The sequence below is a fragment of the Ochotona curzoniae genome, unplaced genomic scaffold (genome assembly GCF_017591425.1).
Source record: "Ochotona curzoniae isolate NIBS_2020 unplaced genomic scaffold, NIBS_Ocur_1.0 scaffold_4683, whole genome shotgun sequence".
Taxonomy (NCBI): domain Eukaryota; kingdom Metazoa; phylum Chordata; class Mammalia; order Lagomorpha; family Ochotonidae; genus Ochotona; species Ochotona curzoniae.
This window is the reverse complement of record NW_024467121.1, coordinates 2461085-2473934: the sequence shown is the minus strand read 5'-3', so window position 1 is coordinate 2473934 and position 12850 is coordinate 2461085. Positions and strand designations below refer to the sequence as shown.

At 40.7% G+C, this 12850-nt stretch overlaps 1 protein-coding gene across 5 annotated transcripts in view; it reads right to left on the bottom strand.

The window, feature by feature from the left end:
- The window catches only part of PTER (phosphotriesterase related), a 69269-nt gene that overhangs the window by 22173 nt on the left and 34246 nt on the right, over positions 1-12850 (bottom strand). For 2 of the 5 annotated variants that reach the window (XM_040968229.1, XM_040968224.1), the window contains exons 2-3: positions 5259-5716; positions 3674-3939 (exon numbers count right to left, since the gene is read on the bottom strand). In XM_040968229.1, the coding sequence (XP_040824163.1) occupies positions 3674-3939; positions 5259-5690 (698 nt within the window). In that variant the 5' untranslated portion in view covers positions 5691-5716. Of the gene's footprint in view, positions 1-3673; positions 3940-5258; positions 6649-12850 lie in introns of those variants that run through there. The other 3 variants (XM_040968225.1, XM_040968226.1, XM_040968228.1) reach the window with 3 other exon arrangements.

Here is a 12850-nt window from a genome sequence, read left to right as displayed (position 1 = left end):
GCACTCTTGGTGGGAATGTACATTAATAGAGTCATCGTAGAAGACAGGCTGGGGATTTTTAAGAAATCTGAAAATAGATCTACCTTATGATCCAGCCATCCCACTCTTGGGAACTCATCCAGATGAAATGAAATCAACATAGGAGAGAGTTATTTGCACTCCCATATTTGCAGCATCTCAATTCACAATAGCTAAGATATGGAATGAACCCAGAAAAATCCAACTGATGACTGGATAAGGAAAATGTGGCACATATACACTACAGACTACTGCTCAGACGTAAAAAAAAGAATGCAGTCCTGCCTTGGCAATAAAAGGATGCAAACTTGAGATCATTACACTTTGTGAAATGAGGTACACCCCAAATAGAAAAAATATCATATATTCTCTAATTGGGTGTAGTAATATGCAGAGTCCAAAAAGCAAACAAATGAAAAAGTTAATATATACTGAGCTGAAGAGATAACTTGTGGCTTGATTTTAGCCTATAACCCTCGTCTATACCTCTGTGGGACAGTGCTCCATCTACTTTTTACTTGTAGAGCTCTTGGTTTAGAGGAGCACCGAGCATGTGACTGTGATGTCAACTGGAACTATATTATTGTAAAAAATAAAAAGGAGAAAAAGGAAATGAAGGAGGAGGCAGGAAGGGAGACAAGCATCATTGTATTCTTGGAATTGCACCTATGAAATTCATGAAATTTGTTGTTTATTAATAAGTAAAAGCATAAAAATTATTTGGATAGCAGAGACACAGTGAAAATAAAAAGGAGAGATGGACACAGATATCTATCATTTACTGAATCACATCTTCCATGCCCACAACATCCAGGATGAGGCCAGGCAAGACAGAAGCCTGAGACTCAATCTGGCATCTCTCCATGGGTGGCTGAAACTCAGTCACTCGGGCTTTCATTTGCTGCCTCCCAGAGTGCACATCAGCAAGACGCTATGGTTACATGAGCATCCCTGGGACTCAAACACAGGCACTGCTATATGGGAAGTGGGCACCCCAAGCAGGGCTTTAGTCAGCACATGCAAGTCCCACCACTTACACTTTACATCCACGTTGCCATGACTTTTTGGAAGTACCACTGGTACAGATGCAGTACAGGTGGTTGTTCTAGCAATAGCCTCAGGGTTTTCCAGGATACCCTTACCTTATCTGAGGTCAGGTCAACTTTTCCATTCAATCCTGAGTCATCTGAGAGAGACACATTGAAATTGTAGCCACTGAACATCAGACAAGATATCTTTTTTGTTGGAAAGAAAAAGTATGTGTGTGTACATATATAAATATAGGTATAGTGGAGATGTGTGCCTCTGTTGACAGAAAATAAAAAACTAATTGTTTCTGTATTGCCTGCTTTTAGTAGCAAGATATCAGGACTGTGGTATAAGTTAAGGTTTGTTTCACAATTTACAATAAAAGCTTGTTTTCTATTTATACCAGGCATAATTTTCCAACATACATGTCTACATGCAAACAGAGAGGAATTGAAGGATTCCTCTTGAAGAGTCATCTTGAGCCAATTTCATGCAATGTGGCAGATGAAATGTTCACAGACAACCTTTCCAGGAGCCCACATGGATGGAAAACATTGCAGAAAACCAAAGAGCAAAACATTGTATGCTTAAATACTTGGTTCAGTGGGTGGAAAAGTAAGACTCGCTGAAGGCAAGAAACAGGAAAACCAGGAGAAATGAGAAGTACAGGAAGACCCTGAGCTAAACCTTGCCAGGGCACACATAATGGACCAAGTGAGGTAGAGCTTCAGGCTGAACAGGGTGGAAGCTCAAACATGATTCTGTTGAAAAAAGAATTAGTAAATAGAAATACCAAACTGAAGAAAGTACAGCTCAAAGACGGAAATGGATAGACTGTGAAAGAGATGGTAATAAGACAGGTAAGAAAGACCTACATATATGCCATCAGTTTATGAGGCAAATAATAAAGAACAGGTGAGTGCAACAATATTCAAAGAGATGATGGTTAAGATTTTTCAGTGACAAAACACACATTCACGTACTCATGAACCCCATGTTATACCAAGCACACAATAAAAAGAAGCTCAGAGGAAGCAGATCCTAGTGAAAATGCTGAGTACAGAGATAGATTTCTATGTTAAAAACATCTCAAGGGGCAGGCATTTAGCACAGCATTCAGCACAGCCCTGGAACACTAGCCCCACTCCACATCAGACTTCCTTAGCCCGGGTTCCACTTTTGTCCCTGACTTCAGCTTCCTGCTAAAGCATACCCTACAAGACAGCCCGCAATGACTGAAGTACTTGTGTCCTTGCAACTTATGACAGACAGAGATAAAGTTCTGTGCTCTTGGTTTTAGGTTGTAAGCCTTGGGAGTAAACCAGTAGATAAAAGAGTTTTTTTTTTGTCCCCGCTGCCTTTTAAATAAAATAAAAACAAATAAAACATATAGATAAATGAATAAATAAAAGCATCCAGAAAGAAAAGATGAATTACATTAGAGAGAATAGTCCCAGATGACTTATCAACAGTAACAACGTATATCAGATGAAAATGGAATTATTTTGAATGGGCTTAGGAAAAATAAATTGTAAATAAAATGACCCATTTGAATGAATAATTTCTAGTAACTCACTTATTTTATGAAGGAAGGAATAAATACATTTCCAGACAAACAAAAACTAAACATTTACAACAACATGGACCCTTAGTAAATAAATTTCAAATGATATAATTCAGAGAAAAAGCTAATCATTCCATAATGAAGAACTAAGATCCAAGAGAGAATGGTACACAAGGAAAATGGCAAATAAAACGGTAGACATTTATGTTTTACAACAACAAAATAATGTCACTTACCGGGAAAATAGCATGTTGCTTAAATGATGTGTGATTGCAGTTGAAAGATTCTAAGATCCTGGTTCCTGGATCCAGCCTGGCCCAGACCCAGATGTTGCAACCATTTGGCGAGTAAAACCAGCCAATGAAAAAAAGCTCTGTCTCTCTCCTTATCTATTATTTTGCCTTTCAAATAAATATTTTTAAAAAGAGAAGTGACATGTTGTTCATCTCACTGGTATGGTGTTGATCCTCTAATAGCTTCAGTGTAAAGGCTTATGGCTAGCCTTGCAACATGGTTAGACTTGCTATCTTCTACTCATACGGTCATTTATACTCATACACCACCAAACAAATGCTACATGTGCTATTATCTTTTTTATAATTGCATTTCCCCATATCCAGATTATTCTGGCCACAAAAGGTGACAAACACGTGAACCTCTGTATTTGTGGGTTTCTTCTTAAGATAAAATCCTTGACTTTATATTTGCAAGTAAATTTATATCCAATTACTAGCAAACACCAAGTGTAACTGGTAGTTACCTGGAAAGCTAGACCTTGACACACAGAAGTGGAGTAGACAGTGGCAAACTGCTCTATAAAGTTATGGAGGATTAAGTAAATCAAGGGAAATGAATTACGTAAAATACCAAGGGTGCTTCCGGTAAAACTGGGACATAAAAATAGCAGGGCTGATTTTTTTATTATTGTTAATAGTAAATATGTATAAACACTCTCTTGCAGATAGGCTAATGGGTTTCTCTAGGTGATCTGTATTCCATTGTTCTGATGACTGATGCTTCTTGAATTTGATACACACATTAATCACACAATTGTGTGCTTACCTATCAAGATGTGACATAACTGTCTTTGAGATGTCTGCACCTGCTTCTTGCAGTATTCGGATAATCTGAAAGGGAGCACTTGGATTCCGTCCAGGATGGATAATGACAGGACAGCCCAGCTGAGCTTGGGCCTGAGCTGTCGCCTGAAGGACCTTTTTCTCACTCTCCGTCAAAGGCCAGGAACAACCAATTTCTCCAATGACACCACACTTGATGCTGGTTCCATCAGCTCCACGTAGAATTTCATTAATAAGGACATCAGTAAGCTAAAGAAACATGAAAATGAACACAGTTTTTGGATTATAGGATTTATCAAAACAGATCCTCCACAGTGTACGAGTGTATCTACTTATTTATCACACAGTATTTTAAAAACATACTCAACATTCATTTAATGTTCAGTGGCCAATAACAAAGGTATTTTGCTGGTAAAATTGCAAATTTAAGAAGGCATTATAAATCTGAGATTTTGTGATGCTTTACTGTGGTCATTTAACAAAAATTCACAGCTTTAGGAAGCTGTGAGGATAAAAAACGTGACAATGGAAATACATTCAAGTTGGAAAAAAATAACCCATGATTTAATCTGAGGAGTGACATCTGAAATACAGTGACACTGAATCAAGTAATTGTTCATCTGTCTTATTTATTTAGTCCTTTATCCTGTACCACATAGAAACTTCACAGCAGTTTTAAGATTCACAATTATTCTAAAAAGTTCACAATTCTAAAATTATGCATTTTTGTTCACATGTAATATTTATGGCCTAAAGTGGCTGGATGAATGTATAATCCTGGTCATTAGTGTTAATCTTCAATTAACACAAAATATATTTTTAAAAGAAAGCCTTCATTGGAAAATCATGCTGATAAATTTTGGAAACATCAAGTGTTTTGAGGATTAACTGATTTTTTGCAAAGACTGCCATAGACATAAGTCTATCAAACAAGCAACAGAAGACACACATGAATATACACAACTCTACGGAAACAGGCATAACCATGTGCACGTGTGTTTTGAAAGAGAGCTCGTGCAGGCGCAAAAATGCTTTGCCGCTTCTTCGTTTTGTGTTCCTGGCAGGCTTACTTCGTTCTGCCCAATCTTGCTGAAGATCATAGTATGACAAAAACAGGGCATTGGGTTTTCTTCCACCCCTCTTGTTTTGTAAAAAAGACATGGAAACATACTTGCAAATGTGCCAAGTACCAGCCTGCTATCCTATGGTGAATTTTTATTGCTGTATATGATGAAATCTTGGTGGAGGAGGTAGCAAATTGAGGTTGTGAAATTGTGGCTTATAATGGATAAGTGAGGTTTACGGATTGTGTTGCCAGTACTGAGTCCTGGTCCTATAAATGCCAAATGAATTTTTAACACTATGGATTTTTCATTGACCAGTGCTTTCAGATCTTCTTTAACATTCTTTTCTTGATGAAATGTTATTAATCTGGGTCCCATTGGCAGATGCCCTTGTGAGCCAATTTCTGTAGCACATGCAGCTACATCAGAGTTACCAGCATAACTAAGTTTCTGCTTACTGAAATTATGCACAAACAACACTGTGAGAGAACATAGGACTTTTACCTGCTCCACCGACATGGCTCTGGTCTCCGGAGTGTGAGTGGCATCTACATAAAACCCGGCTCCAGCGATGATGTGGACGCCAGTTTCTTCTGCCAGCCACCTGAGTGCCTGCACATTGCGGCTGATGCCATAAGTTGTGTTCTCCACCATGGCCCCGCCACCATGGGCTTTGAAATGCAGCAGTTCTTCCCTTATAGCTTCCATTTCCTGGTTCAACTGAAGGTTCTCTTTATGAGAATAAGGGTTTTTCTGAAGCCAGAATAAGTTTTTCATGATGATGGGTTCCTTAGAGATAACTTCATGGCATGTAGGAGGTGGGCAATAAGCGCAGTCAAAGGTCATGCTCAAATGTTCGTGGGTCAGGGTGCGGCCCAGGTTGCTTGGTTCTATAAGGCCCAGAACTGTTTGGACTTTCCCACTTAAAGAAGACATTTCTGACAGTGCCTCCGCCGGATATTCTAAAACAGTACAATCGTAAAAGAAAGAACTTTAATTTTGTTCATATATACAAGAGCAAAGTGGTTGGGATGAAGGGGGAGAGATAGACAAAGAAGCTCCCATCTGCTGGCTCATTCCTCAGATGCCTACAAGGAATGAGTCTGGACTAGGCCAGAGCTGGAAGTCAAGATTCAATCCAGATTTTCCACCTGGATGGCAGGTACTCAATTACCAGAGCCAGCCTCATTGTCTTCCAGGGTCTCCATCAGCAGGAGATGAGCCCGGAGCCAAGCTTGGATTCATACTCCCATTGTGGGATGTGGCAGTCTAACTGCTAGGCTAACCTCTATTTCTATAATCAGAAGATTTAGCACATATATTAAATTTGTCTATATCGGGGGAGGGAGGTTGTGAAATATACTTGTACAATAAAGTGAATCAGTCAAACTAGAGACACTTCCTCATCATCTTGCCAAAGATCAAGTCTGTCTTCATCTTAACTCCAGGTGACATGGCCGGTATTAAATGTTCTCCACTCCTCCCACAGAGATGCCTCCACCTGATTTAGTCCTAATCTCATCTACTGGAAGTGTTTCTTACATTAAGTTCACATTTTTCTTCCACTTCATTGGCTCTCATTGGTTATAGCTATAGTTTCTTGGATAATTCAACAATCATTTTATCTTTAAGATTACCCATAGAAAATACTTTACATCAAAGCTAGGCATATGTCAGTGTTGTTTAATTTGTTATTTTTCAGATTAATTAAGTGTACTGAGGCTACTGATGGTTTCACTTCAACTTTCTGTTGAAGGCCACTGAAGGCCAGGCATTCAGGCCCTACAGAAAATGAGAGGACATTTCTGATGTGTTGGCTCTTGTAGATCATGAACCAGAATGCAACTTGAGGTAGGGGGTTATGAGCAGGTTTTGAAAAAATAACACTGGGGGGAGTAATAATGCGAAAAAATTGACTCCTCTTCCACTGTTGATTGATTTTAATTTCTAGGGCACATCATCCAAAGGGCTTAAAAGCAAAAATCCTTAGGCATAATGAGAGTCACTGATTCATTGAAACTGAAATCTGCTGTCTGTAAAAGGAGCAAAGACCTCTTTATCCTCTGTATGCTTTCGTCTTGGTATTCATCGTTTCTAACAGTGATGGCAAGAACTCCAATTTCAGTGATTTCATTTGAAAGCATATTTTCTCAAAGAAGGAATGTGGTTTATAGAGGAAAAGACACTGCTAAGAAGGATACAGATGAATATCTACATGAAATTCACAGTAGGGTGGGCAGGTTCCTGCAGCGCACGGAGCAGACCGTTTTAGGATGGTGGGAAAGCTCCACCAGGGGACTGAGGGCATGACAAACCACTGCTGCAAAAGACACTCGGAGGTGGTTCCTTTTCTCCACGTCTCTTTGAAGGCCTTCTCTGACTTTCTGAGCACCAGTTTTTTTCATCTGTGAATTGGAATAAACTTGCATGTTTCCCAGGCTGTCTTAAGAATTTAAAGGGGCTGGTGTTGTGGCATAGTCACCATGTGTGACGTTGGCATCCCTTTTGGGTGCCAGTTGGAGTCCCAGCTGCTCCTCTTGGCTTCATCTCCTTGCTAGTACACCTGGAAAGGCAGTGGAATATGGTCCAAATGCTTAGGGCCCTTTCATCCATGTGGGAGACCTGTATGAAGCTTCTGGCTCTCAGCTTTAGCTTGGCCTGTCTGGGGAGTGAACCAACATAAGGAAGATTTCTTTCTGTTTCTCCTTCTCTGTGACCCTGGCTTTCAGATAAAGAAATACATCCTTTTAAAAATAATTCAATGAAAGGAGATAGTACACAGAAAAATACTTGTGCAGTGACTGGCATATAGTTCATTTTCAGCAGCCAGTAGCTTTGTTATGCGAGTTTTCAGAACTCTTATGTATTTTCTAGGCTATCCATTTGTAATGGGAATTGGCTGAGTAGACGGGAGATGATCTGGGGGAGCAATGACGTGGGTACCACACATGCATAGTAGAGAATGAGAGTCAAGTTAGAAGTGGGAGGAAACAGAGTCATAGACCAATTTATGTCCTGTCCCTGCAACTATCTGGAACCCAGGTACTGTACTTCATTAGTCCACAACACATAAGTAATTGAGTCAGACCTTTAGACTGAGATCTTTGGGCCTCGCAGCAAACAATACTGTTAAATTTTGTTACGTAGTACTAATTGGCAAGCCAGGCATGCATCAGCCAGGCAGTTCTCAGGACAGCCATGAGAGAGGAAGATGGATCTGATGGCAGAATCACACAATGCCACAGTCACAACACAGAGCAATGCTTTCCACTGATGGTGCCTGGGAACTCGCTGTTCAATGCCTTATTCCAATGCTTCTGAGAACAAGGAATGCAGAGCTGATTCCTCCAGGTGATGAAATCGCTGCACCATCAATAATAGATTCAGCCTTTCTTCTGGGTTTCTTTGTTCTTTCCTTCCTTCCAGCTGATGATTTTATAGACATACTCCAGAGTCACAGAGGAGCAGAACTGGGATGTACTGATAAAACACCATCGCTTTTACTACAAAAGTACCAAGCTACATATTCAATTGATGTCTATTTGAAAGAGCAATGTTGGTATGTTTCAAGCTCACAAGCTGTGAGACTTTGTAAAAAAAGAAAAAGAAAGAAAAAAGAAATCACTTAAGAAATGTCATCCCTTCTGGGAAATTCCTGTAAAGCTCTCAGGCGAGCTGGTTGGCACTTCCTATGATCGCACACAGTGTAAGTCACACTCAAAGGATAAGAAAAGATCAGAGAACAAACTGTAGGCAACACCGCACTCAGCTGGAGCATGTCAGTGAGTGGGGTGAAGTACGACTCTGGAACTTGCAGTTACTGTGTAGCTAGGGAGCCTCTTTTGGCCTGCATCGAGATTGAAAGCTGATCCCTTTTCTATACACAGACCAGGGGTCATTTGTGGTCTCCCACTGGAGCAAGAACAAAGAGGAAAATAAAGAACTATGAGAGTGACAAGGCACAGCTACGCAGGCAGTGGGGCCCACCAACAAAAATGCAGGCTTCAGGAAGATCTGGTCTGGAAAGCTTTGGCATTGGTCAGACCTGCACAGAAACTAGTGTGTCAAGAATAGCTGGAGGAGGGGTGGCTATCAGTGCATTTTCTGAATATTCTGCTCTGCTTTGAATGCGAAATTCAAACAGTATGAGAGACTGAGGCTACAGAGCTATCACTATTACAGCTTGGCAAAAGGAACACCTCGCACAAACATACCAAACACAGACAACAAAAAATTAAAGGCATAAGTGGATAGAATAAAAGTGTTGCGAAACAGCTGACATAGAAGAAGGAAGATGTGCTTATTTTTCTATCCTAAACTTTATGTATTTATCCTAGAGGTAGTACAAACACATTGGGGGGCGGGGGCGGGGGGGGGGGGAAGAGAGAGATTTCTCATCTGCTGATTCACTTTCCAAATAAGACAGCAATGGGCAAGTCCGGGCTGGCACTCATCAACTCGATTCAGATTTCTCCTGCCAGTGGCAGGATCCCAACTTCTTGAGCCATCACCGGCTTCCTCCCAGGGTCTGCACTGGCAGAAAGACAGAATCAGGAGCCAGGGTAGGGAATTGAACCTAGATATTCTGATAGGGTGTGCGAGTGTCTCAACAAAGAGGCTACACTACCGCTCCATTTTAAAACATGTATAAATAACTTTCACAAATATTTTAAACAATGTGCCTCATTATTGGAGACAATTTTTGTTTGAATATTGTTTTCAGAGGCATTTCACAATTCAGAGGGAAGGACTTCCACAATCATTTTGTATGTGAATGAGTACAATTCCTTTGAAGTGCAGTAAGCTGCCTTCCCTAGTTCATAAACTAATACCCTTCTCCCTGCCTTTGCCTCTGCCACCCCTGGCTCCAGACCCAGTTGAAGCTACTGTTAGTCTGGTGATTTTGAATGCAGTAGTCAAATGGCCAGATGGATTTCTCGTGAACTGATCTTCAGTTCTCTTCCCCAATTTCTCCTACAGCTGTGAGGCGCCTAATCCTTATCACAAATCCCTTAGTCCATGTCACTCCGAATGGTTTTGTGTCCTTGGGCAAACCCTAGCTGATTAAAAAAACAAGGTGGGGAGGCATTTCAGATTTTGTGCAAGAGAAGAAATGTGGTGAGCAGCCCGGCAACGAAAGGGAGATTCAGAGCACGTGAGAAGAGACCATCGCTGTCACTAAGAGAAAAATCAGGCAGTGGTGGGCCTGAGATGACATCAGTGGAGCTGGCGCCACGGCAGAAGCAGGAAGAAGTTAGAACAGATGGAACTTTCTAACTGGACTTGCTGGTACAACAAACACATCTTCCAAATAAATGACTCACACAGATCAGCACATCTATGTTTTTAAAATGTGTTACATCACACAGCACAGCAACATTTTAACACTGCACTTAATGCTGACATTGAATTTGTGACAAAAATACTTTAAAATGGCATAATATTTTTTACAGCTTGTTTGAATACTTCCACCACGTGCCAGTTCAAATATGTGATGTGCCTTCTCTGCAATGGTGTGGTTTAGTTCACTGCACAAAACAGCAACACCAGGAGTCTCCCAGGGTGCACAGCCACCATTTTTCTGCTTGCCCAGATAGTCATGGAGAAACACTTGTACCACATGGGGATTTACAACTTTTAATATTAAATACAGTCAAAAAATCAATAGCCATACCTGAATAAAGAGAGATTCAACTACTTCAGGACACAGAGCAATAATGGGAGCTAGCAAGTCCTTCAAATAATGACATAAATAAAATACAACTGTCCAGAGACACCAGTGAGTCGCTTGCACTTAGGATTCATAAGAAAACAATGGTGTTTATTCCCAACATTCCTCCACATTTGGTGAACAAAGAGGACAGATCACCTGAGGATAGTTCCATATTCCTAACAACAAATATGAAGACTGGCAGAAAATACCAGAAGTGACACATCTTGAAAAAAAAGTCTGTCTGGAAGAGATCCCTTCTTCCTATGCTGCAGTTCTTGATGTATGCCGATCCTTGTCTAACTCATCTGAGCAATGGGGGCAGGCTTCCAAAAGTATGCTTAAGAACGACCCAAACAATCTATTAACAGGAGGTCGTATGCACAGAATAGGGGAGAACCCCAGAGCAGAACAGCGGGACAGGAGGAGGCTTATATCCCACCCATAAGGACTCCCGGACTCCCACCAAGGTCTATCAGAACGGGCACCAAGAACGTCATCACAACTGCCAAAGAGAACACGAGGAACTGGAATGCCTCCGGATGCCGAGAACCCAGAGGACAGACATCCCCTCCCTTTGGACAAACTACATGAGATGGAAGAAGCCTGAGTCCTTCCGCATAGGAACCAACGTCACCAGAACAACAGCCAGGAACCACGATCGGTCATCAGAACCAGAAGATCAATAAACTTCTGCAGGACAATGGGAGAGGAACCTTCTCCAGTCCTTACCTAGTTCCAGCTCTGGGCTTCCACCCTCTATAATGACCAACAAGGTTCCTCCTGAACATCGTCCCCCCCCCCACCCCCCAACACACACACACACACATTCACACACACTCACATGCACACACAAATAGGAATAGATAAGCAGAGAACAACAAAGAAAGATAGGTCATCAAGGACTCACACATGCCCTGCTAGATGGAACACAAAGAACAAGTACCCCTCACCAAGGTATGAGAGATTTCTCTGCAACCACTCCCCCCCCCAAACCTGTTATGCATCTCAATTGTTAAAATGTCATTGAAATAGTCGCAGGAGGTTGTCAAGAACTTACATGCAATTTTAACTTATTGTTTACTCAATACTATGTCAATTAACTCCATAACGAAACATACTGTTGCTGCTGGGACTCTTAATTGATTGGGATCTTGCTCTCTGGGCCATACCTACAGACCAGGGAAAGTCTCCCCAAGAAGCGGATGAACTTATCTGGATAATAAGATGCTGGACTCTATGCTAGGTATATGCTTGCGGTGAAGGTGTCTCAACTGATCTTGAACTGAGGTCTCACAACAGGGTGGAGGAATCCACCATGGGGGGAGGGTTGGGAGGGAATCCCAGTACCTATGGAACTGTATCCCATAAGACAATGTAACCACTAATTTAATAAAAATAAATAAATAGATAAATAAATAAAATAAAAAATAAATAAATTTTAAAAAACCCCAAAAAACAAAAGCAAAAGTATCCTTAACTACTGTGCTTACATTTACCTGTTTATCAAGTAAATGAAATCAGTTTCTGGCTTAAGACAAAACAAAACCAAAATCTGGGACAAAAAAAAAAGGCAATGAAAAGAGAGAGGAGTGGGAGTAAGAAAATAATATCTTCACTCAAATAAAAATTCAGCATCACTCTCTACTTATTGTGGTTAAATCCCACAATTGGGACATGAGCAATATCGTTGCCAAAACATTGTCTAAATAATTGACCTTTATGCTTTTCTTAATTGGAAAAACAGATCTCATCTCAGTTCTTCTCATTCTCAGAAGAAATTTCTACACTGAATGGCATGAGAATGTCGGATGTAAGTGTTTTGAGTTCACTGCTAACATTGCTCAGGCAGCCCTGAGAGTAAAACATACCAAGTTACTGGATACAGCAGTATAATTTCTCACACTGACATCAGTTCTCAGCCTTTTAAAAAGGAGTTTTATTTTCTGTTCCCTGGGTTCCTACAAATAGGTTGTCTCTTAGAAATAGCAATATTTGCAGCAAGTTATAGAGCTGATCGTCTCAAATTTTCATCATTAAAGAACTTAAAATTTGTGTAACTTAAAAAAATTGCTATTTATTCAAAAGAGTTACATAGAAAGACAGGATTATATGTATATGTGTGTATATGTATATGTATGTATGTTTGTATACACACACAGAGAGAGAGAGAGAGAGAGAGAGAGAGAGAGAGAACCTTCCACTTGCTGATTTACTCCCAAGATGGCCAAATGGTTAGGGTTGGGCCAAACTGAAGCCAAGATCAAGGAGCTTCATCCAGGTCTCCAACATGAGTGGCAGGGGCCCAAACACCTGGGTCATCTTCTTCTGCTTTTCCTAGGCCATTAGTAGAGAACTAGATAGGAAATGCAACAGCCAGGACATG